Raw genomic sequence first — 15,723 nt, 5'->3', positions numbered from 1 at the left:
CTAAAGGCTGGATTCCACGGAGGTAGTTATTTGGTAAAAAATTGATACAAAACCAATCAACAATAATACATGACTGTATATTGTTGATCTTCTAAAGAATATCTATTGCTTACAAAACCAAAGGTCTGAGTAGATACTGTTCTTACATATTGTAAATATAGGTTTACCTTCTGTTTAGCATTTGATGTTAAATGAAAACTTCACTTTCTTGCAGGTAAGTGGAAAGAGATCAAAAAAGTTAACAATGTGAATGGGAGAAACATGCAAAACTTAGGTTATTTAGAGCTGATTCAGTCATAATATATTGACTTTTATTGTCTATATTGTCTACTGCCTCTTATTATTTTAACACTTTATTAATTCTATTTTATTAACAGTAATCAGTATAGGCTACATAGTACTCATGAAACATCTTAATTTTTCCAGAGAAAAGTGCCACATCTGCATTAGAAATTCTACCCCTATAATAGAGTCATGCCAAGTTAATTGGCTTGTCTGATAGGTTTGATGAAAAATTGAATTTGTGACTGACTGGTGGCAAACCACAGAAACATAGAAAACTATTAATATTAAAGCATCTACATTTCCTTCCAAAAGTATGATGGTAATACTAACTCTCCTAGCATGGTACCACCATGTGAGATTAGCTTCATATTTACTAAGGCACTGGAGGATGAAGAGATCTGCCTCTGTAAAGCTCACTAACACTGCAGATGAGTGCAACAGTAATTCCCACTGACTTTTGCACTGGCTTAATTAAAATATCTCTTAAATCCTTTTGGATGTGCATCTGAATGCTTAAAGTGCTCATCATTTTAAAATCTAGATTTGTATGGAAAACACAGATTTTGAAAGTTGTAACTGCAAAGCTGTTACTTTGATTATACTGCTGAATGAGGGCCTCCTTCTTGAACTGTGCTCTGAAATGTTTTTACTTCATCAGTTTTGAGACGTATTCCTTCTTTCTGTAAAGTCATAAATGGTTGTGTTTGTTTAGGGAAGAAAAAGAAAACCTACATTAATACAGTACTATAAAAATAATAACATACAGAAATAGCATAGACAGTGTTACTGTTTGCAAGCTCTATCTGTGGTTGTGGAGCCCTGGTGTACAGCATGAAAAAAATGCTCTCTACATCAAAGGATTTCATGTGGATTTACAATGTGAAACAAGTGGAATGGAGCAAAAGGAAGACAGAGTAGCAGGGAGGTGGCACGTGCCTTCCCTCACTCCCTCAGCATGGTGATAAAGTGAAAATTAGCAGCCCTTTTATCTTTGAGTTTGTGTTGTATGTGGCCGTGATCTTACTGCATGTATCAGACTGGCTTGATGAAAGTGGCAACTCCTTTGTGAAAGAGCATAACTGAGTGTCTTTGAGGGAGATGAATGCAATTAAACTTGATGGGCCTAATCCAGTGTCTACTAGCGCATTGAAGAAAGATTAAAGAATAGAGTTAGTGATATTATAGCAACCAATCCAAGATGATTTATCCTCTGCTACCGTCTAAAGTGGTAGTTTTGCCTGTTCCACAGGGATTTCCTCTGTGTGTTTCTTGTAGAGGCTTATTGTTCTAGCTGTTCTTTTATTTTTTTTTTCTTCTGTTTAGAATGGGTAGGAGCTGGACTTGTAATTTATCTCAGCCTGGAAACTGGTGCTGACGTAGAAAAGCATGAAGAGAAGACATCTTGTCTCTGTCTGTATTGGAATATCTTGTTCCAACAGCCAGTCATTAGCTAGGGGAGTTTAGCATTTTGTAATGCATACCCATATGTACAAGGATTGTAGTCCTGTGTGAGAGGTGATGGAGTAAAAATCTCATGTTCGGTCCTATGTTATGTGTGTTCCCAGCATAATTTAAATTTAGTTCTGTTCTGAAGAGGTTATATTTCATAATTTTATAGTTACTATTGATTGAAAAAAAGTTCTGTCTAATGAAACTCCTGTTAAGACCTCAGGTCTGAATTTTTATCTTGAAAGACTTAAGTAAAAAAAGCCAAGATATCCATAGCATTCCTGCTCTCCTCTAGGAGAGCAGAACAGCATAAAAAGGAGATAGCCTACTATAAAATCTAAAGGACACATCTAAAAGAGTTGTACAAGTGGTGTGAAGGAGACTGTGCTAGAAACACAGACTCAGTGCTTGCCCCAGAATCAGGACTTGAAAAAGAATGAAAGGAAGTCAGTATAGTGATTGCTGGTGTTGAGAATGCATCAATCAGAAGGCTGAAGTTGTAACCTAGTGATAAGAGTTCAAAAGGACCTTTAGCCTTGACAGGTTAGAAGTAAAAGAACAAATGTGAAACCAAAAAGTGACTTGGAGGAGCAGATACAAGTCTGAGTAGGCATGGACTGGTCAATCTGGTAGAGACTGTGGAGGTGTGATATGATAGAAATCTGCAGAATCATGAGTGGCACAGAGAAGATGGATAGCCACCACTTTTTTCCAACATTTCTTCCAAAAGAGAATGAGGGCACATGCAATGGAACTGAAGTCTAAAATCCAAAGTAGTTCTTTGCATAAGAAACATCTGAGGACTCCCTTTGGGGTAAAGTTTATGTGAATTGAAAGAGTGACTGGATAAGTTTGTAGAAGAGGGACCTTTTGAATGTTGCCAAATACACAGAAACTGCTGGAAATAGCCAGAGCTGAAAAGAGTGTAAGGCCATGGGCTTGTTGAGGGAGAGTATCTTGCATGCCAATATACTTTAGCACTGGTTTGGTGCCTGAACTTGCAGACGGAAGTAGTGACTAGTAGAAAAGTGACTGTTTAACCTATTTTTCAGTAAGGGTGTGTTACTCAGGGAATAACATAATGCACTTGAGCAGCTTAGTAAAATAAAAAAGCATTGAAGTAAAAATGTTAAAAAATATGATGTCTAATGGTTTTGTTTTCATGCAGTCTTCACAGGAATCTCATGATCACGTTCATTTGGATATTTCTGTCACTAAAGAGCAGATGAATCACTATCAAACTGCAGCTGAAACCACTCAAAGTGAACTTGCAGCACTTTCAGTGAAGTATGATTGTGCCCAGTACACTTAAAAATAATTTAAAATACTTCTCCAAACCTGAGGATTCTTTGCAGACACTTGATGAAGAGAACAGAAAGCTTGCAGAAAACTTTTGCAACAGAACTTTTGGGGGGTTTTGTAACATTGTTATTTTTAGAATTTGTGTGACTTTTACTTTCCTTCCTTCTGTGACCAAGAATTAATTGTGAGTTCATATTTGGAAGATTTGAAGCAATCTAGCTTATCATCATCATCATCATCATCATCATCATCATCATCATCATCATCATCATCATCATCAAAATTTGATCTTTTCATATTAAACTTGAAAGTTAGTATTTTTAAATTGTGGTTGTATAAAAGTTCTGATAGATGTCCTCCTGCTGTTGCTGAGGAGTTAAGATGTAGCTTCCCATCTTTACCCATTTCTCCCCTTTGTTCAAATTACAGCTTTTTCATTACAGCTTTGCCTTCATCAATAAAATTGTGTCTGCACCAATGACGTTGATTGTAACTAGAAAGGCAGAAGAGCACATACACATACTTTTCAGCTCTTCCTGCTGTGTAGATGGTGCTTCTCAGAAGAAGATTTATTACAGGATAATTTTTAGAGCTTCTGTATTTGCACAAGTAATTTTTTTTGATGTATGACTGACTGAAATTGATTTGATCAGTCAGCAATGGTCAATTTGATCAGTGGGCAGTGGGCAGTGGTTAACTTTAACATAGAGTGAAATTTGCCTTTAGAAGACATGAAATGATTATGTTTATTTACATACATTTACAGTATCCAGACAGAATTACATGGTTAACTGTCCATTGGCTGAGCTTTAATTTGATCAGTTGATCCTGAAATTACTGCAGAGTTCCCCTGCATTTAACATCTATCCAAGATCAGTGCTTTAAATTTCAATTTTAAAAAGCTATACAGAATCTCATGTTCTCATACAAAGAATTTATTACTGGAAATGTTGAATGGCTTTATTGCCAGAACGACTGACTGATTTATACATTCTTTCAAGACTGTGCTTGCAAAAGCAAAAGAATAGTCAAGAAAGCAGCTGTTCATGCTCTTGTTAATAAAGACCTTCATGACCCAGCTGAGGTCAGAGCCTTGTTTTGCTGAGTGCTCTGTAAAACTCATGATATGGGATTATTCTTGCTTTTTCTACTATTGGAACTGACCACAAAGACAATGGACAGAGGAAAAAATATCAGATGGGGAGTTGAACCACAAAGAAATTTTAAGGTTATGAGCATTCTAAGATACCATAGCTTGGTCCAGCTGCCAAGCAAAGCAATCCTATTGTTCCTTCAGCTGCTCATTTCCTTCCCCACACTGACCCTCCCCTCCTGCCGGCACAGATGTATGTGCAGTTTTTAGGGTGCACTGTTTTGTCGATGTAATTGAAAAACCATTCCTTTCCTTTTGAGTTGTGTTTTAGCCAGATCAGTTTCCCAGTCTTATTTCACCTTGTAGCCATGTAAGTGCTCTTGCTAGCACAAAGAGCAGGGTGGAGTATGGAAACGAAGCCCATGAACCTGGGAAAAGGCCAAGCTGCTTTTCTTAAAGTCAGTACTGCTTTATGTCAGCTCCAGTGTTTGATAAACTATGCACATAAAGCATAAGCTTATTGAAGGTTATACCTCTGCTGCAAGGTTGATCCTCCTACCTGATTTCTCAGTGTTAGCCTTTTTCTGTTACATGGCCAATTCCACTTCCTCTTTCTCCTTTGTGATTGGAAAAGTAAATTCTTTTCTGTCAGCTGTTATTTGTTTGTGGAGGAGTCAGACAAATACAGAGCTGGTACGAGGGAGAGGACAGATGTGTGTAGCTGGAAGCAGGAGAAGCAGGACCTCCCTTTTCCAAGGCAGTTGCTGTTCAGTCGGCTCACCAGCCTCTCACATTTCTCTTAATATCTTGGGATGGTCACACTAGAAACCTCTGGAAAAACAGTGAATTTTACATTGCCCTGAGCTGCAGCTTATTATCCTAAATATTTTTGCCTTAAGATGTTTGCCACAAGTTAAAAGCTCCCTCACTTGTCATAAAAAGCAATTAATGTGACTTAATTATTTGTCAGTTAATTTTATGTAATAGGAGAGGAATGCTTTGGATTGCATCTTGCTGCTTTTAATCGGAATTGTCAGGAGACCTGAAACATGCCTCAGTGCTTCTTGGGACAAAAAGAAATCCACTTTAAATTACTGTTCCTTTTAACAAAATCACACGGAAATTTTATTGGCCTGGTGTGGCTCCCTCAAGCTCAATCTCCTAGAGAAGCTTGTAGCAGAAGTAGTTCAATGGAAAATAATATTTATAATTAAAAGAGAGATGAAAACAAAAAAACCCTACATTTAATTGGATTATCAGATCAAAAACAACAATTTGCATAAGATGAGAAGAGGTTGCCTACTACACAATGTTCCAAAACTTTTTTTTGCCTCTAAATATACCACAAGTCATCAAGAGGCTACATACTCATACAACAGGGTATTTTGCTGTTACAACTCACTGCAGCTATAGATTTGTGGCACTGTGCACTAGAGTTGGAAGCAGTCAGGCAGGAGGCTAAAAAGAGAGAATAGTGGTGTTAATAACTTTATGTGAGTTAAGGTTGTGCAGAACTTAAAGTAGGCTTTTCCTAAGTTCCAAATTAGTAAATAAACTTATCTTCCTGTACGATATTATCTTTTAAATTTGTATTGTGCTACCCAACATTAGCTTTTCTTTTACAGACCTCTTCTATTGCTTTTTCCTAGTTATATGAAAGTAAAGTTATACCCCTTCACTCAGTCTTGTAGTGGTAGAAAACTGAGACTTCTGTTTCAAAATGTATTTTTTTTTGTCACATTACTAAGCTTGTAGTACAGTCACATTATATCTCAGGATCACAGAATAAACTGACTTGGAAGGGACCCACAAGAATAATCGAGTCAAACCCTTAGCCCTGCACAGGACCATCCCCAACAGTCAGACCACGTGCCTGAGAGTATCATCCAAACACTTGAACTCTGGTAGGCTTGGTGCTGTGACCACTGCCCTGGGGAGGCTGTTGCAGCACCCAGCCAGCCTCTGGGTGAAGAATCATTTTCTAATACTCAACCTAAACCTCTCCTGACACAATTTCAGGCCATTCTCTTGGGTTCTGCCACTGGTCACCCCAGAGAAGAGATCAGTGCCTGCTCCTCCTCTTCCCCTCACAAGGAAATTGTAACTGCAGTGAGGTCTCCCCTGTCTCCTCTTCCCCAGGCTGAACAGACCAAGTGACTTCACCTGCTCCTCATACAGCTTTGTCTCAAGGCCCTTCACCATCTTCACTGCCCTCCTTTGGGTGCTCTCAAATAACTTAATGCCTTTCTTATATTATGGTCCCCAAAACTGCACACAATATTCAAGGTGAGGCCACCCCAGTGCAGAGCAGAGAAGGACAATCTCTTCCCTTGAGCCTGGAAAAAATTATCCTCCATTAATTTTCTCCTTTTCTATCTATAGTTTCTTGAACTCAGGTCCAGCATGATCTTTAAAGAAGCTTATTTTCAAGAGCTAAGGGCCAAAGCTGAAAGCTATAAGGAACGCAGTGCTGTACAGATGTCTTGCCTCCTGTCTTTGCAAACATGAATCCAGGAGATAGAGGAAGATCTGCGTGTGCTCCCTGCTTCTCAAAGCCAGGCTGAGCTGACAGCTCAAGTTGCATATAAGGGAAACTAGGAGCTGAAGGAGGAGCTTCATAATCAAAAAGCCAAACTTGAGTAAGAATCATGTGAGATGAGAATTAATTTTTGTTTGGGAAGATAGACTGGTGCAATTGTCAATGCAGGAAAATATACTGGTGGACAGACTTTATTACAGTTGTAAATCCTGTTACAGTGCCTCGCACAACTGTTGTACCTGAGTGTGTGGAAGATGTTGAAATTTGAATTTTGTTTTGCATTGTTATCCCATAAATATGGTTTTAAGTGCTTTGTCCTTCAAAGGTGAAATGATGATATGAGTGATTTTGGTGTAACCTCATTGTTTACAAAAAAAGAAGCACAGAGGTCTGTTAGTCTGAACACAGTAGAAATGACACATATGGTTTCCTCATTCAGGTATTTCCATTTATGGCACTGAGGCAAACTTTGTGCAAACCTAGTGCCCTGGTCTGTCCTTATCATGTGCTATCTTTTGCAGACATTTACCATGGACACACTGCATGGGCTATGCAGTGGTGAGTGTCTGTGCTGCTGCACCGGTCCAGTCTATTTTCTCCTCTTCTGTGTCACAGCTGCAACCAGAACAGCGTCAAGAGAATTTCTTCCTTAGTGTAAACCTGTCTGTTAGGAGCAGCCTAATAAAGGAAATACAGTATAATTCCTGGTTAATAGCATCCTAAAAGGAATATGTTAATATTTGGTCAATGTTTGTTCAGCTTCAGTAATGTTAGCTATCTCTGACATTTCCTCTGCTTTCTTTTGGATGTTGCTGTGTGGTCTTTTTTGTTTTGTTTGCTTTTTTTAATGTGGATAAAGCATAATAAAAGATAGCATCTTTTAATTATACTGTTCTTAGCATAGTGTATCAAAGCACTAATCTGTGAGTTCTACATATGTTGATCACAAATAAAATTGATTGCTGTGAAAATATTCTGAACTCTGAACTTCCAAAATCAGTGTCAGTCATATTAATAGACTCCTTGTAGACTTTCATAATGAATTTTTCTACCCATTACCAGGTTATTTTTCTGCCCATTACCAGACATGACTGTCTCAATATTATCTAGTTAAGAGCAAGGTGAATGTTTACCAGATGTCTGTATTTCCCAAGACAGTATTTTACGCAGCTCTGCCAGGCTCTGTGTGTTAGAAGTGAATAATTAAGTTATTTTAAAATCTAGAGAAAACCATTGCAGTGCACTAGTTTATTACAAGCTGGTCTGCCAAAGGTTCTGCCTGGAGAGTGCTTATGTTGATCACTAAAGGTTTTAGATAGGATCCTGTACAAGTGAAGAGATAGTTAAGATGTATTGTGCATCCTAGCAACATAAAAAAGCATCACAGTCTCTGACATAATAGCTGTTAAGATTCTTTAAAATGTTATTTCTGGTGGAGAAAAAAAAGAAGAAAAAAGGGAAGAAAAACCTGCTATCCTGTTTGCCTAACTCACTGGGAGAAAACTGCTGAAATACTGTGCATAATACTATCCTATCATTACTGCAATATGATCAGTTTTATAGGCATAAATCCCTGCTGTCATTCCTAGATCAGTTCTGGGTGCTATCTTTGGCCCATACACTTGTGTTATTGGTTCTGTTTATGTTGCTGCATGGTGATCAGGACCAGGTAACTGCTCCAAGAGAGAAGTGAGTAAAATCAAAAGCTTGATTTCCAGCCTAATTACCAATCCCAGATCTGGTTCACCATGATCCTGGAGTGTACCACTGGACTTCTGGCAAAAGGGAAGGGTTAAAGGGAGATTGAGTTGGCTCATTTGGAAGAAACAAGCATGTTGGTCATGAATGTGCAGTGTTTGCTTTCAAAGCTTTTTTCATTCTTAGCTAATTGCTGCATGTCTCAGTAAATACCAACCAATGTATGGACAATGAGCTTCAGTCACTTAGTCTGGCCACTTTGGTAGGGCATGACACATGACTAGTTCTAATTAGATATTCACAAAAGATTTTCACTGAAAACCACTAATGAAAGGGAAGAGCAAGCCAGTATGCATTAAATGCATATTTACATTACATTTACAGAAATGTTTGATGAATTCTATGATTGGCTTCCAGGATGTCCACCTCTCCTATTGAAAATGGTGCTTTTTTAATCAACAGGTCTATTGCCATGGCATTTTTAGAGTGTGAACCATGAAAAGCTTTTTTTCTTCTTCTTTTTCCTCCCCTTCTCTTTGCTGATTAGTTCTGAAGAGCTAGCAAAACTGTGAAAAAGCTCTGTTCTACTTTTTTTGTACCTGATTGCTTATTTTCTAGGTGCTCACACCTTTATGGCACTAGTGGAGATAATTAGGTTATTCATAGAGTTATCAAGTAGGGGCTTTGTACTTCAGATTTTTCATTTTTAGAAGCAGGCATGGTTCTGTGTGTGGATGCCTCATTGTTTTAGAGCCACAGAACAGTTGTGGGATTGGTGGTCAATCTTACACCATATTCTAATATACAGGCATCCCTGTATGGCATGTCTGGAGCCTCATACCTTTTCACTTGTTACATACTCACTCCCAGGACAGCAGTTTAGTGACTACCTCATGGCTTTTGCTGGGGATATAGAGGAAAGGAAAGTGCCTGAAAGTGAAAAAGCTGTGAGGTGCTTGTTTTCTGAGAGCCAGTATCTGCTGCAGAAGACAGAGCTCTTTTGGCTCACAGTGTGTGCTGTGCAGTAGTATGTGGAACTACCCTTATTATGTTCAGAGCAGTAACTAATGTTATTTATTCTTTGTTATTTTACCATTCTTTTTCACTTTGCAGCATTGACAGCAGAGTGCTGCTCTCCCTTCTAATGCTACACTTTAAATTTTTGCATGGACCATCTGTTTTACTTACTGATTTAAAGCCATTTGTATGGCCAAACTTCGTGAACGAAGATTTGGGCAGGGCTCTCCCCACATGGGTGTGCCCTTCCAGCCTGCGCAGTGGATTTTTTAGGTGAGGCTTAGCGTGCGCGGAACTGGCCCCACTGTTTAAGTCCTGAGTTCCATCTGCCACGGCTGAGCGAGCTTGGACAGTGACAGTGAAGTCCTCGGGACTGTCTACAGCACCCGGTACTAACCGGGGCTGACTCTGCTGAGCATCCGAGATCTGACGGGATCGGATGGCAGGGAGGCATTGAACTGCCCGGTACGGTCTCCACTGAGACTCGAACTCACGACCTTGTGATCAGAGTCCGGAGTGCTCACCATTACACCACGGGACCACCCAAAAAAGCCATTTAATGTACTGTGTTTACACTCACTGTGCATTTCATATTGGAATCTCACACTGCTCTTTTGTTTTTTATGGAATGATGCTCTGTTTGATTGCCAACTTAGAGAGGAAGTAATCAGAAATGGAAGAGAATGAGTCCAGAAATTACTACCATGCCCACCTTGAAAACTGAGAACAGTGCTAAGCGCTGATAAACAAATGACTTGCAATAAAATACTTACTCTAGACAGCTGTTTGGTTCTATCTCATGTCTTGGTTTATTCTAGTGGGGACAACTTGCTTTGGAAAGTACCTTGTTTTTCAACTGGAAATGCAATAGCTTGTCTTGCACTCTACCACAAAATACCTGTCTTGTGTTATCTGAGAAGTATTGGCATTGATATTTGAATTATACTAATGGTCATTTTGAGGTTGTTTGGGTGGATATTTTTATTAGTCTGTTTCCTTGTAGTTTTTCATAAGTGATGTGTGTTTCAACATCACAACAAAGACTTTTATGTTTGCTCCCTATGCAGACTGTGATGGTTCTTATTTGCTGGACTTGTCTTTGTCCCTGGCAAGGGAAGAGATATGGCATTTATACTAATGAGTCAAACTGACTTCTAATTTATTTGATTGGTTTTTCTTACTTAGCATTTACAAACTGTTAAGGCTGATAATGTGTTTCATGTGGGGTATGTATAGGCACCTGTTGTGAGGGATGAAATTGATGACAAGAACCTGCTTTTTCTTCATACCTTTGTGTTAATCCCTAGATATTTTCTTTTTCAATGCATCCCTTTCATGGGTAGTGCTATGCTGTAGAAGATTTTATAGCAAAGTAGTGTCTCTCATCTCTGTTTGCTTTTCTTGGTACTCTTCCCTTCACAGGTACTCTGGATGTCTTACACTTCCATTAGTCCAGAGAGGCTTCTCTTTCCTTGGAGTTTGATCTGATCAGCACTGCCAGCTTCTGTAGAGAAGGGCTGTGAAGTGCTTTCAGCGTATTTTTACTCAAAGTTGATAACTCTCTTACCCCCTTACTTTTTTAAGCTTTTGCTTGCACTTCCTACCTCTAGTATCTTGAGTATTTATTGATGTCACCTGGTTCTTGTGTTTTACTGAAATCTTGTGCTGAGAATGAGTTTGTAGCCATACAAGATTCTTTGAAGTGCTAATCAAAAGCAAAGACGAAGAAACATTTACACAAGGGAACAACAAAAGTTATATATATTCATCAGCAGAAAATTAAAAGTAACTTTAAAAATTCATTTGGTGTTATGCAGAAACTAGCAATAATCTTGGGATGTCTTTTGCCTTGAATTCTTTTTCAGAGAACATTCATCCTGATGTGTGTTATTTTTTTCTGTCTGACTAGTAAATATTTGAATGAATGTGAAGAAAACATGACTCAAGCTTCTAAAATCAGCAGAAAATATGAAGAGCTCTTTCAGCCTTCTGGATTCTTGGACATGAACATCAGAGAAAAAGAGAAACCACAAGAACATTTAGTATTGAAGGTGATTATGTGTAGACAAGGATTTCTCTATAATATTTTCCTCTAAATAATATTTGATTGTCAGAGAAACAAAGCAAGTGATGAAGATGTATTGTATAATGGTTTGCAGACAGTGCTATCATTTAAGAGAAGTTTGGGGTTTTTTTCATATTGGGCTAATTTTTAAAGGTGCTGAACACTAAGAGACCTCAGTGAACTCAATCTGCTCTTATCAGCATAAATATTTTATCAGCCTGTAGTTCCCAACTACAGCCTTGATTAGATACTTGGTTAAAAGCTTTCCTGAAAATGCTAACACTTTGAGTCACTAGGTGATGTGTAAACTGTGGCACTACATCTTTACTCTTATCTTGGGCTGACATGCCATTAAATAGAAACATCTGAAATGCCATATCCTAAAGCTACCCTAACTATTCCCTGTAATAAAATGCTGTAAATAATTTGTAGTGTTTCTGAGACTTAATCATAAAACACTGTTATTTCTCTGCAGACTAATTCTAAATTTCCAAAAACTAACCCTCCACTTAGGAAAGGAAAATTGTTTGGATATTCTTTTAACCTATGTCCATGCTGTTGAAAGACATTTGAGTTTAATTTTATGCATTTTACTTGTCATCTGTCTAGTCTTTGATATCCCTATTTTTCTTAGGAGCACATTAGGTATTAGGGGAAATTCTGTTTCATTATGTTCATGTTATTGTAAGAGTTCTGTCTTAATAAATGTGCCACAGTGATTTCTTAAAGTACTTGCCCTCATAATATATAATATTACAAGCACATTGAAATTGTAATAGATGCTGTAACAAAATTTGTCTAGTTGTCATGCAAGAGGCACTCTTGCATGCTTTAGTAATTAATAAATTATTTAATACTTGGAGCTTTAAAAGAAATATATGTTTATTTCTTTTAACAATGTAGTAATAAATGTAGTTGGGAAATCTAATTTGTTCTGAAAACTGTGCATTAGGAAACCTTAGCAATTCATTTTTCTTGGGTCTTGGCACATTTATTTAGCTTCTTTTCCATGTTATGGTTTTATTTAAGACAGAATTGGTCTTAGTCTTAACAAATGTCTTTGCCCGTAGGAATAAGGGTAAATTTTTTACTCACTCTTTGAAGTGCCCACATTCATCTATTCCAGTTATTGGAAATAGCATAACGTACCAAAACAGCCTTAGAATACTTCTGGAAAGGACTCCTTTTTCCAAAGTGTTGGCAACTCATAATGGCAGCACACCATGTATTTGCTCCTGCCCTTGAATATCCTTATGAAATATCTGTTACTAACTCAAATCTCCCATGCCTAAAATGTTTTGAGCATAAATTGCAGCTTTCTTGTTCCAAATGAAAGGCACACATCTTAAAATGCTGGGCTGAAATGGCCTGCTTTTCACATGAAGCAGCTACATGATCTCTTTTCTGACCTTCTTCATGTCAAGCATGGACATGCAGCAGCACTAGTGCTCCACCTGTTTAATAGATCATAAAATTTGTGTTGGAGTAAATCTGGCCCACGTTATACTAAGACGGAAGTGTATGATGAGATTATGATTCTATGACTTTAATTGTCTTTCTGCTTTTTTATAAAGGAACAGTAGAGTGCAATTATAAATCTGACCTAGGGGTCACCAGAAACACCATGTCTTTAGTGGGATGATTAGGAGCAGGTGTACTGGGATGGATATATCATTATTGGGTGCTTTTAAAAAGCTACTAATATTTGAATTATTTGTCAAGCTCTTTGAGATATGTGAAGAAAATCTGACACTGAAAGACCAGGTTGCTGCTCTTCAAGAAGCTATGAATGTCCATGAGATGGAGTCTAAAACTAGCAGAGAAACTATCGTAAGGCTCGTTTCAGAAGTGGCGAAGGAGCGAAAAAGGTTGGTAGGATACTGTCAAGTCATGGAAATACTTAGCAAGGTACATAATTGCATGAGTTGTATGTTTGTCTGGTTTTCAAATGTTTTCTTGATCTTTCAAATTAATTTTCAATAGGAATTGTATGAGAAAAAATGCTTCTGAAAAATGTTGATTAGGGTCAATCCCAAAAAGGACATTATTCTAAGGTTACTCTCAAGTTTTTGAAAGCTTCAGAATATATGGAGGTTAAAAAATATCATTTTGTAAAATAGATCTGGTAAAGATTTGATGTCTTTCAATGCTATTTGCAAATTTCTATTTTTGCTTTCCTAGTAGTGTTGTAGCATTTGTTATGCTTGCACAAACATGTAAATAAACACCTGTGTATAGAGTTAATGAGTTTATCTGAGGCACAAGCATACAACAATGAAGAAATTCTCTTTTAAATACCATTTATGTGATACTGCAAGTTTTTTGAGAATTCTTCTACTCAGTTTCTTCAAAAATTCTAAAGAGAAATTGAAAGGAATTGATCTTTTCTCTTAAGGAAGTGGAAGGTAAAGTGTCTTGGCTTCCAGACATCTTAGATTATCTTTTTCACTGCATTATAAATTTGTATTTCTTAACTCTTGGTTCATACCCAAAAAGTTGTAGGCAGTAGGATGGCTTTTGCAGGAAAGCACTCTTTTACTGTTGGGAAGCCATAGAGCAAATCTGTGCAGCAGGAAAGATGCTCAAATGAGAAATGTAAGTTAAGTTGCAAGTCGAGTATTCACCAAATTCACCTTGCTATGATTTGGAAAGGAAAAGTACGTGATTCAAAGATTTAATTGCTCAAGGAGAACTCACCATTAAGAGTTTGTGTGTATCAGTGGTGGATGAACAAAGTGCATTTCTGTAGAAGTTTTTCTTATTACTTTGTGCTTTGAGTGGTAACTGTGGAAAGGAAGCAGTAGTAAAACCATTATGAAGATTTCCTGCAAGGTGGAACAATGTGGTTAAAGCTGATGGCCAGAACTTAAGAAAATAAGAGAAGAAACTTAGGCTGCCAAATATGTAGTTGATTTTGAAGAAATTTTAGACATAAAGGCAACCCTGTGCAAGTGGGTTTTCAAAAGTAATACGTTTTCCCCACCCCCAGCATTCCTTTTTTCCTGATCAAAAGACCCCCAACCATACACTTTACAGGATATAGTGTTCTGATTTTGTTGTAAGCAAAATACTTAGGAGTTGAGAAATAACTGGCAGTGTACTCTGGAGCAGAAAGAATTTGTTGTGGGGAAGATAAATGTTAAGAACCACAAGGGTCATAAATTTTACTTACTGCTGAAAATAGTTCTTACCAACCTGTGTAAAATTTTCTAAGGCTCAATGAAACTGAGAGAGAACCTGCACAAAAACTTAAACAGGTCCTTTCTGAGAACATTTTGTTCTCATGCTTCACTTCAAACACAGGTGTGTGAGGAAGAATAGAGTGTAGTTTACTCACTAAGTAAGACAGAATTAGGAGATGTTTTAAATCAAGATCAGTGCTTCATTTGTGACTTGTTTTGCAAGTTTGCTCTGGCTGCCAAAGCATTTACCAAGTTGAGCTAGTTTTATGAAAAATATTTTCCTATCCTTATTGTGCATAAGCCAAATACATTATTTATTTAACCAATTTTACAGAAATGTCTTTCTAAATTATTAGCATTGACTTTCAAATAAAGTGTATGCCAATAGGGCTTATCTAGAGGCTGCAGATTGCTCAAGTACTGTTTCAGTTTAGCTACTTATATTTGCAGACACTGAGTAAATCTGTTTGTGTCTGAAGGTTTTGTGTTCAAAAAAGCACAGCAAGAAACTCAATATTGAAAAGGTAAGTAAAAAACAAAAACTGCTTTAAATCCTCACATGTAAAATGTGATGTATGGGATCCCCTGTTGCCTTGGTGGGCATCTTACTAGGTGACAGAAAGGGCACCAGCAGCATAAAGTTAGTTTGACTTTGTCATTTACTTTTCTGCACAGCTTAAGCACGTGAACAGAGTTGCGTATGTTGTGACATGTTCCCCTGTAAAGGCAAAAAGCAGAAATCCACCCTGTTCCTGTGCCAGAAGACTCATACTCAGCTTTGTGTTTCTGGGCTGTTTTCTGAACTTAATTAATAGAATTGCCTGTAGCTGAATTTACCCAGTGGAGGCTGAATACAAGTGACTCTTGTCTGTGTATGCCTGAAGCTCTCAGGACCAGACATTTTGACCATTTCAGTATTGCACATTGAGATGGCAGCCCATTTCACCCGGTTTTCTCTTAAAATTCTTCCTAAGTGTATAGAGACCATCAGACTGTTCTGTCAGTCATCTCCAGCGAGACTCAGACACTGCACTGTTCCCTGTCACTTGTCTGAATAATTGCCAGTTTTAATTGCCAGATAGTTCTCCATTCT

The 15,723-nt window shown here is 37.7% G+C and overlaps 1 protein-coding gene across 1 annotated transcript in view; it reads left to right on the top strand.

Moving 5' to 3' along the window:
• CCDC170 (coiled-coil domain containing 170) overlaps positions 1-15,723 on the top strand; it is a 41,154-nt gene that overhangs the window by 8,137 nt on the left and 17,294 nt on the right. Inside the window, 5 exon segments of the mRNA XM_071580861.1 lie at positions 2,912-3,029; positions 3,240-3,346; positions 6,512-6,768; positions 11,293-11,434; positions 13,171-13,356. Coding sequence (XP_071436962.1) covers positions 2,912-3,029; positions 3,240-3,346; positions 6,512-6,768; positions 11,293-11,434; positions 13,171-13,356 — 810 coding nt within the window.

The sequence above is a fragment of the Pithys albifrons genome, chromosome 2, assembly GCF_047495875.1.
Source record: "Pithys albifrons albifrons isolate INPA30051 chromosome 2, PitAlb_v1, whole genome shotgun sequence".
Lineage (NCBI taxonomy): Eukaryota > Metazoa > Chordata > Aves > Passeriformes > Thamnophilidae > Pithys > Pithys albifrons.
This window is presented reverse-complemented; position numbering and strand designations above follow the sequence as displayed.